The sequence below is a fragment of the Anomaloglossus baeobatrachus genome, chromosome 6, assembly GCF_048569485.1.
Source record: "Anomaloglossus baeobatrachus isolate aAnoBae1 chromosome 6, aAnoBae1.hap1, whole genome shotgun sequence".
In the NCBI taxonomy this organism is placed as follows: domain Eukaryota; kingdom Metazoa; phylum Chordata; class Amphibia; order Anura; family Aromobatidae; genus Anomaloglossus; species Anomaloglossus baeobatrachus.
The window spans coordinates 333,563,862-333,587,535 of NC_134358.1; the positions used below are offsets into that span (position 1 = coordinate 333,563,862).

General features: G+C 45.1%; 1 protein-coding gene across 3 annotated transcripts in view; it reads left to right on the top strand.

Moving 5' to 3' along the window:
- The window catches only part of COL15A1 (collagen type XV alpha 1 chain), a 1,158,634-nt gene that overhangs the window by 598,187 nt on the left and 536,773 nt on the right, over positions 1–23,674 (top strand). For all 3 annotated transcript variants that reach the window (XM_075314950.1, XM_075314949.1, XM_075314951.1), the window contains one exon: positions 10,220–10,282. In XM_075314950.1, the coding sequence (XP_075171065.1) occupies positions 10,220–10,282 (63 nt within the window). The remainder of the gene's footprint in view (positions 1–10,219; positions 10,283–23,674) is intronic.

A 23,674-nucleotide genomic window follows, 5' to 3' on the forward strand; every position in this document is an offset into this window, starting at 1 on the left:
AGCCACCCACCGATGAGCCCGGATCCGAGCGGCTCGGCAGCCGGCCAAGCCCCGAGGCAGTACACATCGGCCTCTTCTGGCGTCACGAACAGGATTGAACCCATCCACATACCAGTGGACGTGCGCCTTGAAGTTACAGTCAGCGGTGTCCCGTTGAAAAATTTCAGAATCCGCCATCTTTGGGCACGAAGTTTTCCGCCAAAGCAGTCTTCTCCAAGAAAAGAGCGGGAGAGTGAAGCCCCACCCCCAGAGAACAGAGCGGTGCAGAAAGAAAGCGGAGTGCCCCGAAAAGACCAAGGGGGCGGGTGAAGACCCTGTCCCATGTGACCAAGTGGATAAAGGGCAGGAACTCCAGGACTCTGCCACCCGTCTGGTTCCTAGGCCCCAACAGTGCACCATGTCCGCCCCATCCGACAAACCAGAATTCCTGATCCCGCACCTGGAACAGCGGCGTGGGTGGAAGCCCGGATGACCCTGATGTGCTGCCGTCTCCAAGCACAGGTGCGCTTCCTCATGGAGCAATGGTCGGCCGAGATGGAGGGGATAGCCGCTGCCGTGTGGGCACGTGAAGTGGCGGCAGTTTTGGAGGAAAGGGTATGCGACCCATGCCCCTATGTCCTGGAGGGACCGGCCGCTGCGGCTGAGGGACCCGATCTGCTCCTACCCTCCATACTGCCTCCCTCACCACCTGTAGAGGTTGCCGCTACCTCTTCGCCCGGTTCCCCACCCTCATCACCGGTGGCGGAGCCCGTCCCAGATGCCGGTGAGGATCCGCCTGTGGAGGCAGCACGCAGACGGCCGTACGTTCGGCCTGCACCACTCCCGCTCCCGTGGAAAGACCGTTCACGGAAGATGCCCGCTCCTGATGTGGTCCCGCCGGTCCCGTAAGTGACCGCGCTACAGAAGGTCCAGGCCCCGGTAGTCCGCCCGGCCAAGAAGGAGGTGGGCGCTACCCAGAAGAAGGCCCAGCAGGTGAGGCTGGTCGTTCCCGGGTCTCAGGCCTCGGCTGAGGTCCCGCAGGGTTGCCACTGCCAAGCAGCAGAGCCGGCCATGACACAGCAGGGTTCCCCACGGAAATTGTCGGTTGTTGCCGACTCTGGGGAGCTCCGGCTGGCCAGACCCTCGCACCGAGAGACCCCGGGCAAGCAGATGCCCCGTATTGGGAGCGGCGGCCAAACAAGCTGGGCCGGGAAATCGAGGTTCGGGAGAAACGGAGAGCGGAGATACTCGCCCGTACCATCCGGAAAAAAGAGAACTTGAGGAGCGCCACCTACCGGGTGCGGGGCCCGAGGTACGAAGGCCAAGTCCGGCGGTTCAACCCCGACAGAGGATGGGGATTTATGTATGAGCCCGGCCTGGAGGCCGAAGTCTTTGTATCCTGTCGGGATGTGTACCCGCACCTGCCCATGGGTCACCCAGTCCGTGACCTGGTACCCGGTGATCTGGTCACCTATACCCGGCGGGGAGAGGGGCTGGTTTGCCCTCAGCGTCCAGAGGAGGGCACGCCAAGAAGACCCGGGGCGCTCCCAGTCTCCTCCCCCACCGTACAGCTCTGAAGTCATGGTGGAGGAAGAATATGAAGAAGATTAAGATTAAAGGTAGCGGATCCCGGCTACCAAGTTGAAAAGTCCCAGTTGGGACCATACAGCCCGTCCCCATTGGGACTTTGTTGATTTTCTGCTTTAAAAATGAACATGGCTGAGAACTTGCAGGCCACCTAAAAACTTTTGGTCTTGTAAATAATCCAGGACCAGCCTGTCCCGTCTCACAGTCTCCGGAGAGGCAGATTGGAGGATGGGCCTGCGGGAAAATGATGGCCGAGGCCCCACCACCACTGCAACCGGTGGCGATCCTCCGGATCCAGGGGTCCCCTGGACGAGGGGCCCCTGAGAGACAGCCGGGTGTGGACTCTGTACCCGTCCCGTAAAGCAAAACCTGGGCCCGTTCCTGGACTAGGGGAAGAGGGGTGCTGCCCGTTTCTTAGGGGCAACATCAAGGTTCAGGTTGCTTGGGTGGGCAAGCGGAAGGACCCGGTCCCGTTACTGTTATTAATAAAAATGTTTTTTAAGTTAGCAACAGTTAAAGAATGTGCCTCTCATAAGGGAAGATCCAGAAACATGCTTAAATGTACAAAAGTTATTATAAATGTAAATATGTTTTATCTTTTTCAGTTTAAAGCAACAAAATAAAATCGGTGGTGGACGGGCAGCCCGCGGACGGTCTGCATTAAACCAAGGGGGAATGTGATGCCCTGGACTAGCCAGGTAGTCACAGGTAGGCCCTTACACAAACACCTTCCCCTAATAAGGTACCAGCAGCCAACCTTAAAACCCTGAGTCACCCCTCTCAGGACTTGACGTCCATACCCGGGGGGCGGAGACAGGCGGTTGGCCACGCCCACTGACGAGTTCGGAGAGCCTGAGGCAGGAAAACAGGCAGATCAGTAACAGGAGTGAAGGAGAGTGGTAGCAAAGTGTAGATGTCTGTCAGGGATCTGGGTTGGAGCCCAGATACTCTGTGGCCAGGAGGCAGACGGTGGTGGCCGCCTGCAGGAGCTGGGATTACAGCCGGTGGAACCGTAAGGGACCGGGACCGGGTAGTGGCCCGCCGGTACCAAACCGGGGAACCGATTGGAAACCAGAGCACCAGGAGGGGTACTCAGACCCAGTACAAGGCCCAGAAACCACTGGACCGAATCTAATTCACTGATTGGGGTCTGGACTTTAGGTCCTTTCCCACCCAAGACCCAACTGAAGACAACAGCCCAACCAGAGGGATAGAAAGCCACCGCCCAGGCATCGAGATCCCACGGGCCAGCGTCTGTAGGCACACGGGCTCTGCTGGCACACACAAAGCTGGGGAGCGGACTACCGTTGCTCAGGCATAGGAGTCACCATTCTACTAAAAGGGAGGTGCAGGAGAAAGGCGGAAACCACCAACCTGAAAAAGGAGAAAAGCGCAGCCGGCTGCGGGCACCGTCCACCATCTTGTTTGGTTTACCAGAGACTCCAGTGTGTCTGTAATAGTGAGTACAACAGTGCCCTCAGGCCGCGCACCGCGCCGCACTGCACCGACACGCCAGCACGCATCCATCCCCCACCTCAGCATCTCCCTCGGGCCCCCAGGACCATCACCACCTACCCACGGAGGGGTCAACACCAAGCTGCGCAACACCGTCCCCGGGAGCCTAGTCAACGGCAGCGGTGTTGTCCATCCATTCACCACAACCCGTGGGTGGAGTCACGAACTTAACCCCCCAAAACAACCGCCACCTCGGCCGTGGACCTCCCCACCAAACACCACCCCTCACGTAGCGCCAGCATCCCGTCAGAGCGACGTGACCCCCTGGGTCCGGGAGGCGCTCAAGCCACCCACCGACGAGCCCGGATCCGAGCAGCTCGGTAGCCGGCCAAGCACCGGGGAGGTACATATTTTAGGATATATGTGGACGCTGCAGTGTTAACTGCACCCAAACTGCAACCAAAACTGCAACCAAGACTGCACCTTGTCCGAGAGAGCCTGGAAATGTTAAAAAAAAAAAAAAATGCTTGTACTTGTAGTGCCCTTGAACCACTCAGGGCACTACCAGGTACTGCATCCTCACCAGGATGCAGGACCTACCCCCAGGGACCTGGAACACCAGTGCCAGTGACATCCGCACACACCAAAATCCCAGTTTCCACTCCACACCAGGGGTAATTGGCTAGTTAGACACAAAGGGGATGGCCACCTAGAGGGCGGGGCCAGTCCACGGAACTAGAAAGATTGGTGGGGGGAGACTATAGACAGTCAAGAGTACACCGTGTGCAGAATTATTAGGCAAGTTGTATTTTAGAGGATTTTTGTTATTATTGATCAACAACTATGTTCTCAATCAACCCAAAAGACTCATTAATATCAAAGCTTAATATTTTTGAAGTTGGAGTGGGTTATTTTTTTTTAGATTTGGCTATCTTAGGAGGATATCTGTTTGTGCAGGTAACTATTACTGTGCAGAATTATTAGGCAACTTAATAAAAACCAAATATATTTCCATCTCACTTGTTTATTTTCACCAGGTAAACAACTATAACTGTAGAAAATTTAGAAATAAACATTTCTGACATGCAAAAACAAACCCCCCCAAAAAAAGTAACCAATATAGCCACCTTTCTTTATGATGACACTCAACAGCCTACCATTCATAGATTCTGTCAGTTGCTTGATCTGTTTACGATCAACATTGCATGCAGCAGCCACCACAGCCTCCCAGACACTGTTCCGAGAGGTGTACTGTTTTCCCTCCCTGTAGATCTTACATTTTATGAGGGACCACAGGTTCTCTATGGGGTTCAGATCAGGTAAACAAGGGAGCTATGTCATTATTTTTTCATCTTTTAGACCTTAACTGGCCAGCCACGCTGTGGAGTAGTTGGATGCATGTGATGGAGCATTGTCCTGCATGAAAATCATGTTTATCTTGAACAATACCGACTTCTTCCTGTACCACTGCTTGAAGAAGTTGTCTTCCAGAAACTGGCAGTAGGTCTGGGAGTTGAGCTTCACTCTATCCTCAACCCAAAAAGGTCCCACAAGTTCATCTTTAATGATACGAGCCCATACCAGTACCCAACGTTCACCTTGCTGGCGTCTGAGTCGGAGTGGAGCTCTCTGCCCTTTACTGATCCAGCCTCTGGCCCATCAAGAGTCACTCTCATTTCATCAGTCAATAAAACCTTTGAAAAATCAGTCTTAAGATATTTCTTGAAGAAAAAACAAAAAGCCAGCACTAAATGTGCACTTCAGCACTAAAAATTCCAAACTGTACTTATTATAAAAATTTTGAGATTTTTGGCAAAAAATTGCAATTTCTTGAGCTACCCCGCCACGTCACGGCAAATCTCATTTGGGGCAGTCCTACACTAAAATATTTTTATAAAATGTGCCATACGGCCTCACATATGAATAGTAGAACTGCTCTTCGCAGCACTCACCTGGTCTATTTCAATCCCGTACCCATGACTGAGTCATGGCTGTGGGCGGGACAGGTCCAAGCAAATGCTGCATGAAGTAAAAAGACTGTGGACAGGGCCTGATGACTAATGTTAACAGTCACCAACCGCCAAAATCTAGACAGGTGGAATACATCCCAAATTGGGGTGCATAGCAAGGTGGGGGTCAGCCACTGACCAATCCAATGAAGAAAAAAATAATCAAAACAATCATGTTTTTCTTGAACAATACCGGCTTCTTCCTGTACCACTGCTTGAAGAAGTTATCTTCCAGAAACTGGTAGTAGGTCTGGGGGTTGAGCTTCACTCTATCCTCAACCCGAAAAGGTCCCACAAGTTCATCTTTAATGATACCAGCCCATACCAGTACCCAACCTTCACCTTGCTGGCGTCTGAGTCGGAGTGGAGCTCTCTGCCATTTACTGATCCAGCCTCTGGCCCATCCATCTGGCCCATCAAGAGTCACTCTCATTTCATCAGTCCATAAAACCTTTGAAAAATCAGTCTTAAGATATTTCTTGGCCCAGTCTTGACGTTTTATCTTATGTTTCTTGTTCAAAGGTGGTCTTTTTTCAGCCTTCCTTACCGTGGCCATGTCCCTGAGTATATGGAAAATGAATATGTCTGGCTCACTGTGTATATAGTAGGTGCTCAGAAAAAATAAGAGTCAATTCAATAGAAATAGCTCTGGCACACTATAATGATTGATGACACGAGAGAAAAATTCTTTGAATGCTGAAAATTTTTTATTTGTGCAAAAGGATAAGGGATAATTCATCCAACGTTTCGACCATATTACTTAGGTCTTTATCAAGGATAAAGTTATCCATGTGAATAACAGGATAATATGCGTTCTATTGTATAGGGTCATCACCATTAGAAGACAAATGGAAAAACTTGCAATCCTTATACACTTTGCAATCCTTATACACTTGTGAATATTAGTAAGTAGATGATGGAGGCTTATTCCAGAACTGGAGACGGTAAATAATTGTAGGTTGACTCTTAAAAGTTACGTGATAGTCACTGGTAAGTATCTCTTGGATAAGTATCTCTTGGAGGTCAAAGGGAATAATGTGATTCCTTCACTGAAGGGTTCTCAGCCGCCTCAGGATCACAAAAATGCTGAATTACTGTACGGAGGCCCCTGGTAGGTATTTTGCAAATCGTCCCTAGGGCCTACACTCTGCATCACCACTGAGAGATCCCTATCACAGCGCTTTGCCTGTCTTGTGACCTTGTATTTCACTATTATATACCAGGTATGTGATCTGGTTCATACTATATAGATCCACCTATGCATTGGATTTACCGTGACTAATGATATATTCTCCATAGGGTTCCCTATAGAGCCCTACTGGGATGATTTGCTCCCCTATTCATGGCATTAGTGCCCTAATGATTATTCTCTCATGCTACTTAAAGCATGTTTGTGATCCTGAGGCAACTAAGAATCCTTCAGTGAAGGGATTGCACTATTCCTTCTAAACCTCCATAATATACCTATCAGTGGCTACTACATAACAATTCAGCATTTTTATGATCCTGGGGCAACTGAGACCTCTTCAGTGAAGGAATTGCATTATTCCCTCCAAACCTCCAAAATACCTACCAGGGGCATCCGTACAGTAATTCAGCATTTTTGTGATCCTGAGGCAGCTGAGAACCCTTCAGTGAAGGAATCACATTATTCCCTTTGACCTCCAAGAGATACTTACCAGTAACTATCACGTAACTTTTAAGAGTCAACCTTCAATTATTTACCATCTCCAGTTCTGGAATAAGCCTCCATCATCTACTTACTAATATTCTCAAGTGCATAAGGATTGCAAGTTTTTCTATTTGTCTTCTAATGGTGATGACCCTATACAATAGAACGCATATTATCCTGTTATTCACATAGATAACTTTATCCTTGATAAAGACCTAAGTAATATGGTCGAAACGTTGGATGAATTATCCCTTATCCTTTTGCACAAATAAAGAATATTCAGCATTCAAAGAATTTTTCTCTCGTGTCATCAATCATTATAGTGTGCCAGAGCTATTTCTATTGAATGTCCCTGAGTATGGCACATCTTGTGCTTTTTGATACTCCAGTAACGTTGCAGCTCTGAAATATGGCCAAACTGGTGGAAAATGACATCTTGGCAGCTTCACGCTTGATTTTCCTCAATTCATGGGCAGTTATTTTGCACCTTTTTTTGCCCAACACGCTTCTTGCAACCCTGTTGGCTATTTGCCATGAAACGCTTAATTGTTCGGTGATCACGCTTCAAAAGTTTGCCAATTTCAAGACTACTGCATCCCTCTGCAAGACATCTAACAATTTTGGACTTTTCAGAGCCCATCAAATTTCTCTTCTGACCCATTTTGCCAAAAGAAAGGAAGTTGCCTAATAATTAAGCACACCTTATATAGGGTGTTGATGTCATTACACTCCACCCCTCCTCATTACAGAGCTGCACATCACCTGATTTACTTAATTGGTAGTTGGCTCTCAAGCCTATACAGCTTGGAGTAGGACAACATGTATAAAAATCATGTGATCAAAATACTCATTTGCCCAATAATTCTGCACACAGTGTAGATAGTGAAGTGGAGAGACATGCCTAGAGCTGGGTCGTGTAATGGTGACTCGGGGGCACAGGAGAGTGGTTGCCAGGGTAGGTTCACCCGAGTACCACTGGGACCAGGGCACCGACAGGGCACAGGGCCCTAGGTCAGGCATCAGTTTCATATGGCCTGGCAAATACCTGCAAAGTGAGGGGACCTTTCACAGACCTCACTGACCCACAGATTCAGGGGCATCAGCAGTAAGGAAGGATCAGGGATCAAAACAACAGACCGGCCCTACAGGGTCCATACTGCCAGTTGTACGGACGAAGAGACTGCCAAAAGACAGTCAGGGCCCCAAACGTGCTTCAAGCTACGGGGACCCAACCACACTGAGGGTGTCGGGGACAGAGCAACCGAGTCATCAAACTGGCACTGGAAATACAGGGACCTGAACTATTAAACTGCAACCCCCGTTGTGGCCTCCCTTATTCGGCGAAAGTCTCCATCATACATCTTCTGGGACAGCCCTACCTGCGGAGGGCCTACCACCACATCTGCCATTACCACCAGCCCTAGAGATAACCAACTCAGCAGCGACGGTTCCATCATTTTAACCACAACCCACAGGTGGCGTCACACCAATGACTTTAATCTCCCCTGTAAATACTCCTCATTAAAAAGCACCCAGGATCATGGAACCGGGCAACGGCCAGCAAACACCCGTGACACAGCATCCCCCGTAAATATATGGCCTGGGACCGTGTACCCCATGACCCTGGGCGACACATAATGATGCTGTATTTTTGCTGCATTTTTGTTAATGTGTTTTTTAAAGAAAAAATAAAACATGATCGGGTAGGTGAGAAAGGAGAGACTCCTGCAGTGTTTAGTTATCCTGGAACAATGTGGGTGACCTACATTTTTGGTGACAATGCATACAAAATGCACTATTTTTGTACATGCATTTTTCCATGCGATTTTCATCCCCCTCATTGATTTGAATGAGTGACAAAACGTCACAAAAATGCAAGCAGAATGAACCTGCAGCTTCTTTTTTGTCACACGGGTTTCCCAAATAAACTGGAGACAAAAAACTGCAACGTGCGTACAGCAAATCTAAATTCTCATAGACTTTGCTGATAAGTCACAAGTCAAAACTTGCACAAAAAAAAAGCGACAAAAAACGTAGTGTGTTATGCGGATAATGGTGGTTCCCGCTAGATGTTGGCATATGAAACACTGTCCAATGGTATATTAAGATATAATAATGCAATGTGGCTGTTGTTGTTGTTCTTTCTTTTCTCCTTTTTCTCTTCCTTTTTCTATCTTGTTTTAAAAAATATGATCATGCTGATAGATAGAGTTGTTCTTATGCTCAATATAAAATTAGATACATATGCAAATGATAAGAAGTATGGATAATAACATTGTTCTATGTTAAGTGCTAAAGATATTATGGACTTTATATGATTGTTCATTGTTATATTTAAATATTACTATCTATATACTGAGCTATCTTTATATGGCAAATGTCAGTTGTACCATGTTTGAAATTGTTAATAAAACGAAGTTAAAAAAAAAAAACGCAGTGTGTGCATGTAGCCTTAATGCACACCTGAAACACACTACTTTAGCAGCATCATGAGAAAGTCAAAAGAAATCAGGCAAGATCTCAGGAAGAGAATTGTGGACTTGAACAAGTCTGGGTGAAGCTTGGGTGCAATTTCCTGATACCTGAAGGTGCCTCGTTCATCTGTACAAACAGATATATGCAAGTACAAACAAGTACTGAAGTTCTGTCAGAGGAATGGGCTCAAAATCCTACCAACTATTGTGAGAAGCTTGTGGAAGGATATCCAAAATGTTTCATCAAGTCATACAGTTTAATGGCAATAGTACTAAATACTAATGAAATAGATATAAAATTTTCACTTTGCAGGACGTAGTAAAAATGCCTTAAAACATTCTCTCTCTCTCTCATTATTTTGGCATTTAGCAAATATAAATAATTTTGGTAATCTTAATTGACCTAAAATGGGAACAGTTTATTCTGATTCCCCTTGTGAATAAAATGTATATCTTCATACAGTTAACCATCTTAGATTTTGTTTCCTTGGAAGCTGTTTTAATATGTGCATAGTAAACTCCCCTAGTGATATGTTTTCATGAAACATTATGTTTGTTTGAGGGGGATAATATTACATAAAAGTATGTTATTTGTACCACAAATTAGCACTCCGCATTAAATAACGTTTATTACATAGTATGATATTATTATTGGGGAAATACTACGGAATAGATTCTGAGTCCATTTTTCAGTTCTTCATGTGTCATCAGAATGAATCTACAACTTATAATGAAATTGGCTTTGTTGTACCAAATAACCTCATCTTTTCTACCTTTACAGAGGTGTGTTAGTTGTTTTCGAATATAATATCTTAGGTTAGGTTTTAGTGACAGCAGTCATCCTTTAGATTACAGACGGAGAACTGCACTTACACCAATGGTTAATTACAATTGGATTCCTGGGATCTCAGAGGCTTCAATAATTCACAACTTTGAGGAGTGTTTAGGTGTAATTGTCGATGTCACACAACATATGACATGAATAATAATAATTGTGATTTAAATTTACCTTATGTTATTATTTTATTCTACTATTTTTATAGGGTTTACCTGGATCAACTGGAAAAGATGGTGTAATTGGCCTTCCTGGTAAAAAGGGAGCTAAGGTAAGTCTAAAGTTCTTGGAACTTCTGTTTTTGTGAAATTGATATTACAAATGTGATCAAATTGAGACATTGTTATGAATTACGCCATGATCATCAGTTATCTCTATTCCATTGTTATTTTCTGGTTTAATATCTAGTTTATTATAGATCTATTTAAATAGGTGAAATCAAAGTTACTCAACTTTTATACTCAGGCCTCACTGGCCATTTTATAGCCGGTGTGTGACTGGGCCATTTACCTCCCTTCCTGACCAGGGACATTTTTAGGTTTTATCATAAATGCGATTTTATTGGATCCATAAGTTTTTCTCTTTTAGATATTGAAATATCTTTTGCCTAATTATTTTGCTGCACATTCAGTACAATACCACAGTCATACATCAGTATTATTGACTCACGCCCATCCTACAATCATTGATTGACCCCCACCAGCCCCACAATCAGTAATGTGCATCCCCACCAACTCCAAAATCATATGATTTGCCCCCACAAGCTACCTAATTAGTTCGATTGGCCCACCATTGGATATGATACCCCCCACCATTACTGACATAAAAGAAATCAATGCTCACTCTACCCCATTCCTCTGACACGCTGCTCTGGGTTGTAAAGTTTGAGTAGTAAGAATCCACACTAAAGGCGCAATGTAGTGATGTCATCACACCTGCAGTGCACAGATTTTTAGACTCAGGCAGGCTGAGTACATATTGGAACATTCGACTCCCTGATCAGTCATTCTATTCAATTGTATCCATGTCCTGACGATATGGCTATCGCTGAAATTGTGATGACAAAGGGAGTGGAACCACTACCAAAGCCCTTTCCAACTCACAGGCGCCAAAGCGTCCTTGTGGGCCGCTGCTATGGATGGTGCACAACTGAGGTATACTACTTAGACTTTAAAAAAGTGTAAACTTTCAGCTCATCAAGTCCTGCAGGAGGCTTATAGATCCAGACGGTGCAGGGATACAAAAGGTATGACCAATAGTCCACAAACATCCACTAGTAAAAGGTATCCAGCATCCAAGTCCAGAGAGTTAATACAAAATCCTATTTTATTTAGTCCAATAAAAACACTCCAATTTAAAATTATCCATATTGCAATAACAGAAGACGCGTTTTGGACTTAACGTCCTTATTCTAAATCTAGACAACATATACTAGATCTAGCTTAAAATAAGACAAAAAAGGAAGTGACACAATTGAAAATCAGGCTTGTTAGGTGAGTGTGAGCAAAAGCATTAACCCTTTAACTAACTATGTGTAGAAAGCAATCAATATAAATATAATGAATCTTTCTTAATCTTAAGGTTCATACCTTGTGGCATTCTTGTCCCCATAAGGAATATCCATCCCACTTCTCTACCGAGCAAAATATCTTTTAAATTACCACAACGTTTGGGAAGGTGGACTTTTTCTATTGCGTTAACTCTCAGATTCACAGCTACATTTGTGAACATTTAGAAAGTGCTGGGAAGCACCTGAGAGGCTCCTCGTTGTGGCATTGTTCACATAATAGACATGTTCGGAGATTCTTGTCCGCAAGGTGTGAGTGGTACTACCTATATACTGAATATCACAAGCAATACATGTTGTAACATAAACAACATTGTTGGCACCCCAATTCATCATAGAGGAAATATTGAATTGTTTTTTCGAAAAACAGGAGGTAATTTTTTTGGTGTTAACCATGTATTGGCATAAGCCACATGTCTTATGTCCACATTTAAAAGAGCTGACCGATGGTAGCCAATTTGAGTTAATGTTGGCAGTAGTCTTCTTTATTTTGTTTGTATGGTCACTAGGTGCAACTATACCTCCCAAATTAATATTTCTCTTAGACACAAATTTTTTCTCTTGATCTAATATAGGATTCAAAGTTTCATCAGAGGTTATGACTGGGAGACATTTTTTAATCACATTAACAATGCGGTAATAATCTGTGCTGTATTTAGTTGAAAAAACTAAGGAAGGCATTTTAGTGGCATTCTGACCATATGTCTTACTATCCTCCAAATATTGAATTCTGTTCTTTTTTCTGCTTTATGCTTAGCTATATCAATTACTTTTGTTGTATATCCCTTGGTTGAAAAATGGTTATCTATTGTCTGACATTCTTGTTCATATGAATTTTGGCTGGTATAGCACCATTTTACCCATATATATTCTCCTGTGGGGATTTTATTAATAACATGCTTAGGGTTGCAGTTTGTCGCATACAAAATAGAGTTCCCAGCAGAGGGTTTTCTATATGAATTGCATTCCACACTGCTGTTAGTCATGTTGCCTGTCAATAGTACATCTAAGAAAGGTATTTCTTTTTATTGATAGTTATAAGTGAATTGCAGATTGCAGGAATTGTTATTCATAAAGTACAGAAGACTCTCGACATACTTATTATCTGGAAAGGTGATAAAAATAACGTCTAAATATCTTAAAAATATGAAGATATCTTGATTAAATCGGTTGGTCCTTGAGAACATAAATTCCTCCTCCCCCACGACATAAAGATGTTAGCCAAGGAAGGTGAGAAATGGGCACTCAGAGCAACCCAGGCTCTGAATGTAATATTTACTCAAGGACATAAAATTATTATTCAAGAGAAAAAATGTGGCATCTAAAATTAATGTTTGGAGATCTTATAGTATAGATATAGTTAGTGTATTTTTTGAGTTGGCACTTCAAAGCCATAATGGCCAATTGATGGGGAATGGACATGTACAAGGTTTGAATATCACAAGTTAGCCAACTATATTCCACCCTCCATTTAACATGGATAAGTATACTTAGGACATGTTTAGTGTCACGAACATGGGTGGGTGAGATTTGAGCTAGAACCTGGAGTCTAGAATCTAGCCATTCGGACAAATGTTCTGAGATGGAGTTAATCCCGGAGATGATGGGTCTGGAAGATGGTGGGAATTTTTCTTTATGTGATTTGGGGAGGGCATGTAGTAGGGGCGTTAAAGGGGATGTAGAATTAAGATATTCACTTTGGTTTTTTTTGTTATCACACCCATGTGTATCTTCTCCTCCAAGAGACATTCAAGAGAAGTCTTTATTATGTTAATAGGATCTTTCTTGATTTTCTTATATATGTCTGAGTCTTTTAGCATCTCTTTCACTTTTTTCTCATAAAGACCTGAGTCTAGGACTACCACTATCCCCCCCCTTTGTCCGAATTTTTAATAACAATGTCCATATTCTCTTCCAAAGATCTTAACGCAGATTTTTCCCAATCTGAAAGATTTGAATAAATGTTTTTACTTTATTGGTGTAATTTTGTTAATTCCTTTTCCACCAGTAGTTGGAAGTCCTCCATAGGTTGGCTCCTCGATTGCACCAAATAAAACTGGGGATTAGGCACTTTGTCAGGGAAGTTTTTATCATGTAAATGTGCCACCCCCATGACAGCCGACAGACTGCTCGGATCCGGATCCACAGTGGCTCGAGGGGTCTCCGGACAAGAGGCTGGGTCGCGCGGCAACTCAAATGAGAAGGGGGTATTTACAAGGGGTGAAAAATAAAGTTCTTGATGCCACCCACGGGTCGTGGTAATGTGGGATACCACCACTGCTGCGTTTTGGGGAGCGCCCGGGAGTGATGGGATGGCAGCTTGCAATGTTAACCCCTCCGTTTGCAGGGGGAAGGTATCCCGAGGCTTGGTAGTGGAAGGATGGGGACCCATCAGGAGGAAAGGGGTACAACGTACTCACACAGTCCAGAAATTCTGACACCGACAACGGGTAAACCAAAGTCCTGAATTCCCTGCAGATGTTGTTGGAGCACGCTGGGTCCGTGCCCTTTTGGCGTTGCTGGTTGGTCTGAAGCCTTGTCCCTTGGTACTGTGTTTACTCTTTGTGGATCCCTTTTGCCTGAAACTACTCAGGTCCCGCTCACCCGTTTGGCTAACGGAGTGAGCTTGCTCTCAGGGTTCACGCTTGGGATTTTATGGATGGTTTTGGGAAGTCCTATCCCCCTCGTTGTGCTAGTACCCCGATTTTGGAGCGGGTGGAGAACGGCTCGTGAAGACTCCGTCCTCGTCGGGTAAATTACTGGGCTGCGTGAAGCTACTTCCCAGTCTATGGTCCGCGTACCCCGTCGTGCCCTGACCCATTCCCGGTTGTAGCACAAGGCCACCGAACTGCCCTCCGTGGCAGTACTGTACCCCTTGCCACTACCCCCTGCGATCGGGGTTCCAGCTCCTTCCAGGCCAGGCCAACGTCTGGCACCTAGTACGGGTACAGGAGCCCAGCTCCGCAGTGTGACCTTTCACTGTCACTGCTGCGCTCGAACTCTCTATTCTCTGACACTTCTGGCCCTCCTTCTACCATCCCTGCATATGGGCGGCCCTATTCCCCTCAGGCTGCCCAATGGGTGTCTGGTGGGTGTGATGCATAGTGTTCCTCAGGATTTGTGTATACCTGTTCTTAGTAACACCAAAGGGACAGGACCCGTAACCAAGGACGAGCAGGTACCATTCAGAAGGGCAGATTGCACAGCACCCTTGTGACGAGCTGATAGGCCAGGGCATCACATAAATATGGTAATTTACTATTTTCATCTGATAAGTCCCGTAAAGTTTTAAAAGTAATTTGTTCAGTGAATGATGTAGGTAAAAATTCAATGGTGTAATTTCCTCTCCATCTTGGAGGAAATGTTTTTTTACGGTTAATTTTCTAATTAATTTATTGATATCCAATATCGTATCAAATAAGCCAAACTTCACACTGAGGAAAAAGTTCAAGCCTTTTTTCAGTAGCTATATATGTTCCTGCTTCAGGATAGTTGCGGACAAATTCAATACTGAACATTTTTTTAATAATTTTTCCTTCGGGTGTAGTGGCCGTGTGTCCTTTTGACAGCGGTGTTTCCGTCCGGCTCGTCTTTTTTTGGGGGCATTTTTCATCCCAATTGGTACGTTTTTTGAGATCCCCATTTGTGCAGCATGTGAGCCAAAGGGAAGGGGATTTTCACCATCTGAAATATCAGTGTTATAATCCGTGGACTCGGTGGATGAAAAATGTACTTTATTTTGTGAATCCCTTCTCCTGTTGACCATCCTCAAATTTGTTTTGGGGCCTGATGTATGCTTTCTGCGGAACTGATGCCAGTTATAAACCAGATTATTTTCGTAATTGGAGGAGTCCCTTTTGAACTTGCTCTCTTTTATGGAGTGATGTTATCTTCCAGTTTATTAAGATTGCCTTTAATTTTACCTTGTAAAGATTTATATATGTCAAGATTTGAAAATGTAGAGAATTTTCAATGTGTCTGAAATTTTTCTCCAGACTATTCAATTTGGTATGTTTATGTTCCACAATCAATTTAATTAATTTGATAGAGCAGACCTTGAGAGCTGCATTCCATTGTGTTATAAAGTCTTGGTCAAATTCAGTGTAGGGAATTTCTTGAGTTTTAAACCCACTGGGATCATGTTGTGATCTATATATGCTTGCAAAGTTTTACTATCCCACCAAATACGTAAACGGGCAGACATGATTTTTTTTCTAAATCCCACCTAAGGTCATTAAGTTCATTATGTTCCTCCGAACTGACTCTTGTTTTATTTGTAAACAAATTTGCTGCTTTTGCTGGCCTTGCCTGTTATTCACATTAAAAAATTCATCAATATTGGATATATTACTGGCCTCCATACTAATTACAGGATTGTTATTTCAGACAATATAATATATTCAATAGTATAAATAAAGGAAAGGCGAGTAAGAAAAAAAGACCTAATACGATCAGTATCTCACTGTGACGACATAATTTCTTGTCCACTAATTATATAAAGTCACTGGCTTATGTGAAAATTTGAATAAAATATAACCTTTATTTATCTATCTAAAATTATGTACGTCAACTTTACAATATTGTCTGAAGCCTATCTGAGTTTGATAATTACGAAGCAACCAGGTTCAGATACTAATATTTAGCAGTAGGGTAGCCAAAATATATTTTCAATTCTCACTGCTACAGAATTATTTTATACAGTGTCCAACATCTATATAAAGTGACTAGTGCAACTCTTTCATCGTTTTATTGCACTATTCCCCTGACACTATATCATACTATATGACCTATACCCCATGCTGATTAAATATCAATTCTCTAATTGCAAAAAAGTTATTGGCCAATATCAATTTTTAGAAGCTCATAGGGAACTATATCAATTATCCCAAAACAGTTAGGCTATGTGTGCACAGTGCATTTTTCACGGTGTTTTTGCGCGTTTTTCGGATGCGTTTTTGGGCTCAAAACTGCATGACTTTGCTTTCCCAGCAAAGTCTATGAGTTTTCATTCTTGCTGTCCGCACACAACTTTTTTTTAATCTGCGTTTTTAGGCTTAAAAAAAAAAATGGACATGTCAATTCTTTCCTGCGCTTTTCTGCTTTTTCCCCCAATGCTATGCATTGGAAAAACACAGAGAAACGCAGAGATCAAAAATGCAGAGAAACGCAGAGATCAAAAACACAGCAAAATGCAGCCAAAAACGCACCAAAACATGGTAAAAACGCATGCGTTTTACCGGTGCGTTTTTTGCGCGTTTTTGCCGCGGGTGCGTTTTATGCGTTTTTGTGCATTTTTAGCAGCCAAAAACGCACAAAAACGCAGTGTCAAAAAAACGCAGTGTGCACACATAGCCTAAAGAGACAGTTTGACTTAGGGCTGGTTCACACTAAGCGACAGCGACAACGAGGTTGCTGTTACGTCACCATTTTCTGTGACGTAACAGCGACCTTGTAAGTCGCTGTTATGATCGCTGCTTAGCTGTCAAACACAGCAGCCGAAGCAGCGATCATAACCGCGAGAGCAGGGAGCCGCGCACACTGCTTAGCGCTGGCTCCTTGCTCTCCTAGCTACAGTACACATCGGGTTAATTAACCCGATGTGTACTGCAGCTACATGTGCAGAGAGCCGGCAGCACAGGCAGCGTGAGAGCGGCGAAGGCTGGTAACTAAGGTAAATATCGGGTAACCACCTTGGTTACCCGATGTTTACCCTGGTTACAGCTTACCACAGCTGCCAGACGCCGGCTCCTGCTTTCTGCTCGCTTCATTTCGTCGCTCTCTCGCTGTCACACACAGCGATCTGTGTGTCACAGCGGGAGAGCGCCTTTGAAGAAAACGAACCAGGGCTGTGTGTAACGAGCAGCGATCTCGCAGCAGGGGCCAGATCGCTGCTCAGTGTCACACACAGCGAGATCGCTAATGAGGTCACTGTTGCGTCACCAAAACCGTGCCGTAGCAGCGATTTCGGTAGCGATCTCGCTATGTGTGAATCACCCCTTAATGCCTTATATTATGATAATTGATAGTCCTATATCTAAAAGATCAGGCACCTCTTAGAGAATAAGATAAGAAGAGGCTCTGGATAGTTTACTATCTATTAACATTGTTTGTTCACAATAGATAGGCTAGCATTTTATTTCTCAATTGACTAAAGGCCCCTTTACACACTGAGACTTTCAGGGATCCCACCAGCGATCCCAACCTGGCCGGGATCGCTACAAAGTCTCTGGTGAGTCTCTGGTGAGCTGTCAAACAGGCAAACCTGGCCAACGACGCAACAGCGATCCGGACCTGCAGAACCACCTAGCTAGTCAAACACTGGAAACGAGTGATGTGTCACAATATCTGTCAATCACTATTCTCTGTCAGTCGCTCTCTCCCTCTCAGTCTCTATTCTCTCTCTGTCGGTCCGTCACTATCTCTGTCCCTCTCTCACAGTCTGTCGGTCATTTTCCCCTCCTCTCTCATACTCACCGATCCCCGGAGCGGTGCTGCACGGCATTCACACTGCTGCAGCGGCTTTTACTATTTTGAAAAAACCGGCCGCTCATTAAACAATTTCGTATTCACTACTTTCCCCGCCCACAGGCACCTATGATTGGTTGCAGTGAGACACGCCCCCATGCTGAGTGACAGGTGTCTCACTGCACCCAATCACAGCAGCCGGTGGGCGTGTCTATACTGTGCAGTGAAATAAATAATTAAATAATTAAAAAAAACGGCGTGCGGTCCCCCCCAATTTTAATACCAGCCAGATAAAGCCATATGGCTGAAGGATGGTATTCTCAGGATGGGGAGCCCCACGTTATGGGGAGCCCCCCAGCCTAACAATATCAGTCAGCAGCCGCCCAGAATTGCTGCATACATTATATGCGACAGTTCTGGGACTGTACCCGGCTCTTCCCGATTTGCCCTGGTGCGTTGGCAAATCGGGGTAATAAGGAGTTATTAGCAGCCCATAGCTGCCAATAAGACCTAGATTAATCATGTCAGGCGTCTCCCCGAGAAATCTTCTATGATTAATCTGTAAATTACAGTAAATAAACACACAACTGAAAAAATCATTTATTAGAAATAAAAAACACAAACACATTCTCTCATCACCAATTTAATCAGCCCCAAAAAGCCCTCCATGTCCGGCGTAATCCTCGGACCTCCAGCGTCGCTTCCAGCATGAAGGAGACAGGAGCTGCAGCAGACACCGCCGTTCCTGTCACCTCCACGCAGCTAATGAAGGCAATAGCGCAATCAGCTGAGCTGTCACTGAGGTTACCCGCTGTCACTGGATCCAGCGGTGGATGCAGCGGTGGCCGCGGGTAACCTCAGTGACAGCTCAGCTGATCGCGCTACTCACCTCAGTTGCTGCGTGGAGCTGACCGGAGCGGCGGTGAGTAGTGCGATCAGCTGAGCTGTCACTGAGGTTACCCGCGGCCACCGCTGGATCCACCGCTGGATCCAGTGACAGCGGGTAACCTCAGCGCCAGCTCAGCCGATCGCGCGGCTGTCTTCATTAGCTGCGTGGAGGTGACAGGAGCGGCGGTGTCTTCTGTAGCTCCTGTCACCTGCATGCAGCAGAGCTGGAAGCGACGCTGGAGGTCCGTGGATTACGCCGGACAAGGAGGGCTTTTTGGGGCTGATTAAATTGGTGATGAGGGAATTTGTTTCTGTTTTTTATTTCTAATAAAGGATTTTTCAGTTGTGTGTCTTTATTTACTGTAATTTACAGATTAATCATGGAAGGTTTCTCGGGGAGACACCTGACATGATTAATCTAGGACTTATTGGCAGCTATGGGCTGCCAATAACCCCTTATTACCCCGATTTGTCAACGCACCAGGGCAAATCGGGAAGAGCCGGGTACAGTCCCAGAACTGTCGCATATAATGTATGCAGCAATTCTGGGCGGCTGCTGACTGATAGTTACGCTGGGAGCTCCCCATAACGTGGGGCTCCCCATCCTGAGAATACCAGCCTTCAGCCGTATGGCTTTATCTGGCTGGTATTAAAATTGGGGGGGACCGCACGTCGTTTTTTTAAATTATTTAATAATTTATTTCACTGCACAGTATAGACCCGCCCACCGGCTGCTGTGATTGGGTGAAGTGAGACACCTGTCACTCAGCGTGGGGGCGTGTCTCACTGCAACCAATCATAGGTGCCTGTGGGCGGGGAAAGTAGGGAATACGAAATTGTTTAATGAGCGGCCGGCTTTTTCAAAATAGTAAAAGCCGCCGCAGCAGTGTGAATGCCGTGCAGCACCGCGCCGGTGATCGGGATCGGTGAGTATGAGAGAGGAGGGGAAAATGACCGACAGACTGTGAGAGAGGGACAGAGATAGTGACGGACCGACAGAGAGAGAATAGAGACCGAGAGGGAGAGACCGACTGACAGAGAATAGTGATTGACAGATATTGTGACACATCACTCGTTTCCAGTGTTTTAAGTCCCCTTTACACACTGAGACTTTGCTGCACAGCGGGAAACAAAGGACCAAAGAATGGTCCTGAACGATTTGTAGCGATCAGCAACTTCACAGCAGGGGCCAGGTCGCTGATGTTTTTCACACACTGCAATGTCGCTGGGGAGGTCGCTATTACGTCACAAAACCGGTGACGTTACAGCGATGTCGTTTGCGATGTTGCAGTGTGTAAAGCCACCTTAATGCATAGCACTAAAATCTATGAGCATAATATGGGCTATTGCAGATAGAGATAAATCTCAGTCACAATTAGGGGACTCACTACCAAGGTCAATATAATAGCAGGGCAGGCTTATATTGTTGTGTAATGAAACCCTGTACACCTGGTTATAATATTTTCAGTTATCTCGCACTGCTGCTATGGCTTGGAGAGCAGTTACTTTTCCTGCCTAATATAGTCTCTTGCCTCTCCATAATAATTGCTTCCACCTCATTAATAAAGCACTACTACTATGGCCTGGAGAGCAGTTTGTTACACTGCCTTAACAAATCTCCTGCCTAGTACAATGAATCACACACACCTCAATGCGTTTCATCTCACAGGTGCTAGTGAGACACATCAGGAGGTTAAATGGAGCACCCTGTTGTGTGTTAGTTTGCAGGGGCACATAATCGCATGGCACAGCTATGCCTCAGGATGATCTCATTGTCATTAGCACACGCCGCGCCCAGCCATGCCACTGATATAGATAACTGCCCGCCCCCTTTTCTTTCTGACACGCCTCCTGTGTTGACCAATCACATGGTCCGTCTCACCTGGCCAATTATGTGCGGCCACGTCAGACGGGATTCCAAAGCGTCATCTCATAGAGGGCATTACCGGCGTTGCCATTTGAAAAAATGTCATCACCAGCGTCATCCAAGTACCCGCCCATAATCTCGTGCCTGTGCTTTTCCCTCTGCCTCCACCGTTATGCGCTAGAGCTGGCCATATCATCCACATTACCTATTACCGCAGGCATGAAATTATGGGCGGGTACTTGAATGACGCTGGTGATGACATTCACAGTGCCGCCCATAATCTCGCACCTGTGAAATTACATCACCGGCGCTCGCGATTTGAACAGCACTCAGTCCCGCGATAGTGCCACTGGGCATGCGCGAGACCTCAGGAGCCTAGCGTAACATGAGGGCGGCGGCCTCATATATGTAAATCAACACAGGGGGACAGCGAACAGTGGCAGGAGGGGGAATAACGGAAGAAATACAGCCCACCCCCGTGGCCAGCAAAGATCATTAGCATACCAAAAGGTAAGATTTTATAAAGTGTTTATTTAGGTCTGAAAGGGGGGCCAGTAGGAAGATGAACCTTTCTAGAATGCAGCCCAGGAGCTGCAGAAGGAGATTCTTTTAGTTTCATAGTGAACATTCAGGTGACAGGTTCTCTTTAAAGAGCCTTTAATTATTTACAAAGGACATAGGAGAGAAAGGTACAATACAAACAAATGTGAATAGATACCCATGTAGTTTTCACTAAATAAGGACCTAACCCTAGAATATACAGGGGATTAGCCATATCATAACATTATTTCATCCCACTAAGATAGTACAACCTATTTATCATAAAAACTTGAATATCAAGTAATATAGAGTATATCACACGTTCCAGATATAAAGAATTCCAATAATTACCAAACATTAGGAAAAACAAAATCCAGTTATGTTATTGGATTCTAAAAACTCTGGAGCACATAGACATGAAGGGGGGAACAACTTAGCATTATTTCAAGAATTAAATCACACAATCAGATGAAGGGAGTTTTTAGTGAAAACTACATGGGTGTCTATTCACATTTGTTTGTATTGCACCTTTCTCTCCAGTGTCCTTTGTATATAATAAAAGGCTCTTTAAGTATGGATATTATATTAATGATATTGCAATGGCGGCTATGAAGTTTTGAATATGCTGCTGCAGATACATTTACACTGTAGGTCATGTGTTGAGTCACGTGATACAGCGTCTTTCTGGTTCCTGGCAACGCCGGTAATGCCCTCTATGAGATGACGCTTCGGAATCCCGTGTGATGTGGCCGCACATAATTGGCTAGGCGAGATGGACCATGTGATTGGACTCAACACAGGAGACGCACCAGAAAGGAAAGGGAGCAGGCAGCCATCTGTATCAGTGGCATGGCTGGGTGCGTGCTACTGACAATGAGATCATCCTGAGGCATATCTGTGCCATGCGATTTTGTGCCCCTGCAAACTAAAATAAGAAAATAGTGTGCACCCTGCAAACTAACACAGCAGGGTGCTCCATATAATCTTGTGATGATGAGATTACATTAAGGCATATCAGTGCCATAGGACTACATGTCCCTGCAAACTAATACAGAGCAGGGTGCCCCATTTAACCTCCTGATGGGTCTCACTAGCACCTGTGAGACGAAACGCATTGAGGTGTGTATGATTCATTGTACTCAGCAGGAGATTTGTTAAGGCAGGGTAACAAACTGCTCTCCAGGCCATAGTAGTAGTGCTTTATTAATGAGGTGGAAGCAATTATTATTGAGAGGCAAGAGACTATATTAGGCAGGAAGATTAACTGCTCTCCAAGCCATAGCAGCAGTGCGAGATAACTGAAAATATTATAACCAGGTGTACAGGGTTACATGACTAAAGATGAGCGAACCGGTCGTGGTCCGGCTCGAGTTCGGTTCGTCGAACGGAGGTCTCGTTCGAGTTCAGTTCGTTGAACGTTCGACGAACCGAACTCGAACCGCATAGGAAACAATGGCAGGCAATCACAAACACATAAAAACACCTAGAAAACACCCTCAAAGGTGTCCAAAAGGTGACAAACAACTCACAACACAACACAAACACATGGGAAAGTGACAAGGACATATACTCATGCGAAAACAAAAGAGCAGGACAAGGAAAAAGAGGAGGAGACACAGATATATGAGTATATGCAAGGAAACGTCGATGCCATTACTGTGCAACTTGAGCCCTGCTCATTTTAGGCTTCCAATCTGGATAAATTGCCTGAGCTTGCCACGTACGCCTTGGGGACCTTGTCGTGTCCTGCAGCCAGCGTTCTCTCGGAACCTGTCTTCAGTGCTGCTGGGGATCTGCTGGCAGATAAGCACACGTGTCTGTCCACTGACAATGTGGACATGGCTCTCAGAGGACTTTTCTTCCCCTGGCTCATCCAGGGGAGGTGAAAGGCACGCGTATTTTTGAGAGTGCTTCATGCAAAGCATCTTTTTCTTTTTCAAAAGGGGGGTCAACTGATGCCAGTCAAGTGGGGTGTGTGTGGCCCAATTAGTGGCAACGAGGGAGACTGTGGTTGGAGTCCCCTCGTTGTGTTTGTAAAAGAACCAAGATGAACAAATCATGGCTCTCAGAGGACTTTTCTTCCCTGGGTCATCCAGGGGAGGTGAAAGGCACGCGTATTTTTGAGAGTGCTTCATGCCAAGCATCTTTTTCTTTTTCAAAAGGGGGGTCAACAGATGCCAGTCAAGTGGGGTGTGTGTGGCCCAATTAGTGGCAACGAGGGAGACTGTGGTTGGAGTCCCCTCGCTGTGTTTGAAAAAGAACGAAGATAAACAAGTCATGGCTCTCAGAGGACTTTTCTTCCCTGGGTCATCCAGGGGAGGTGAAAGGCACGCGTA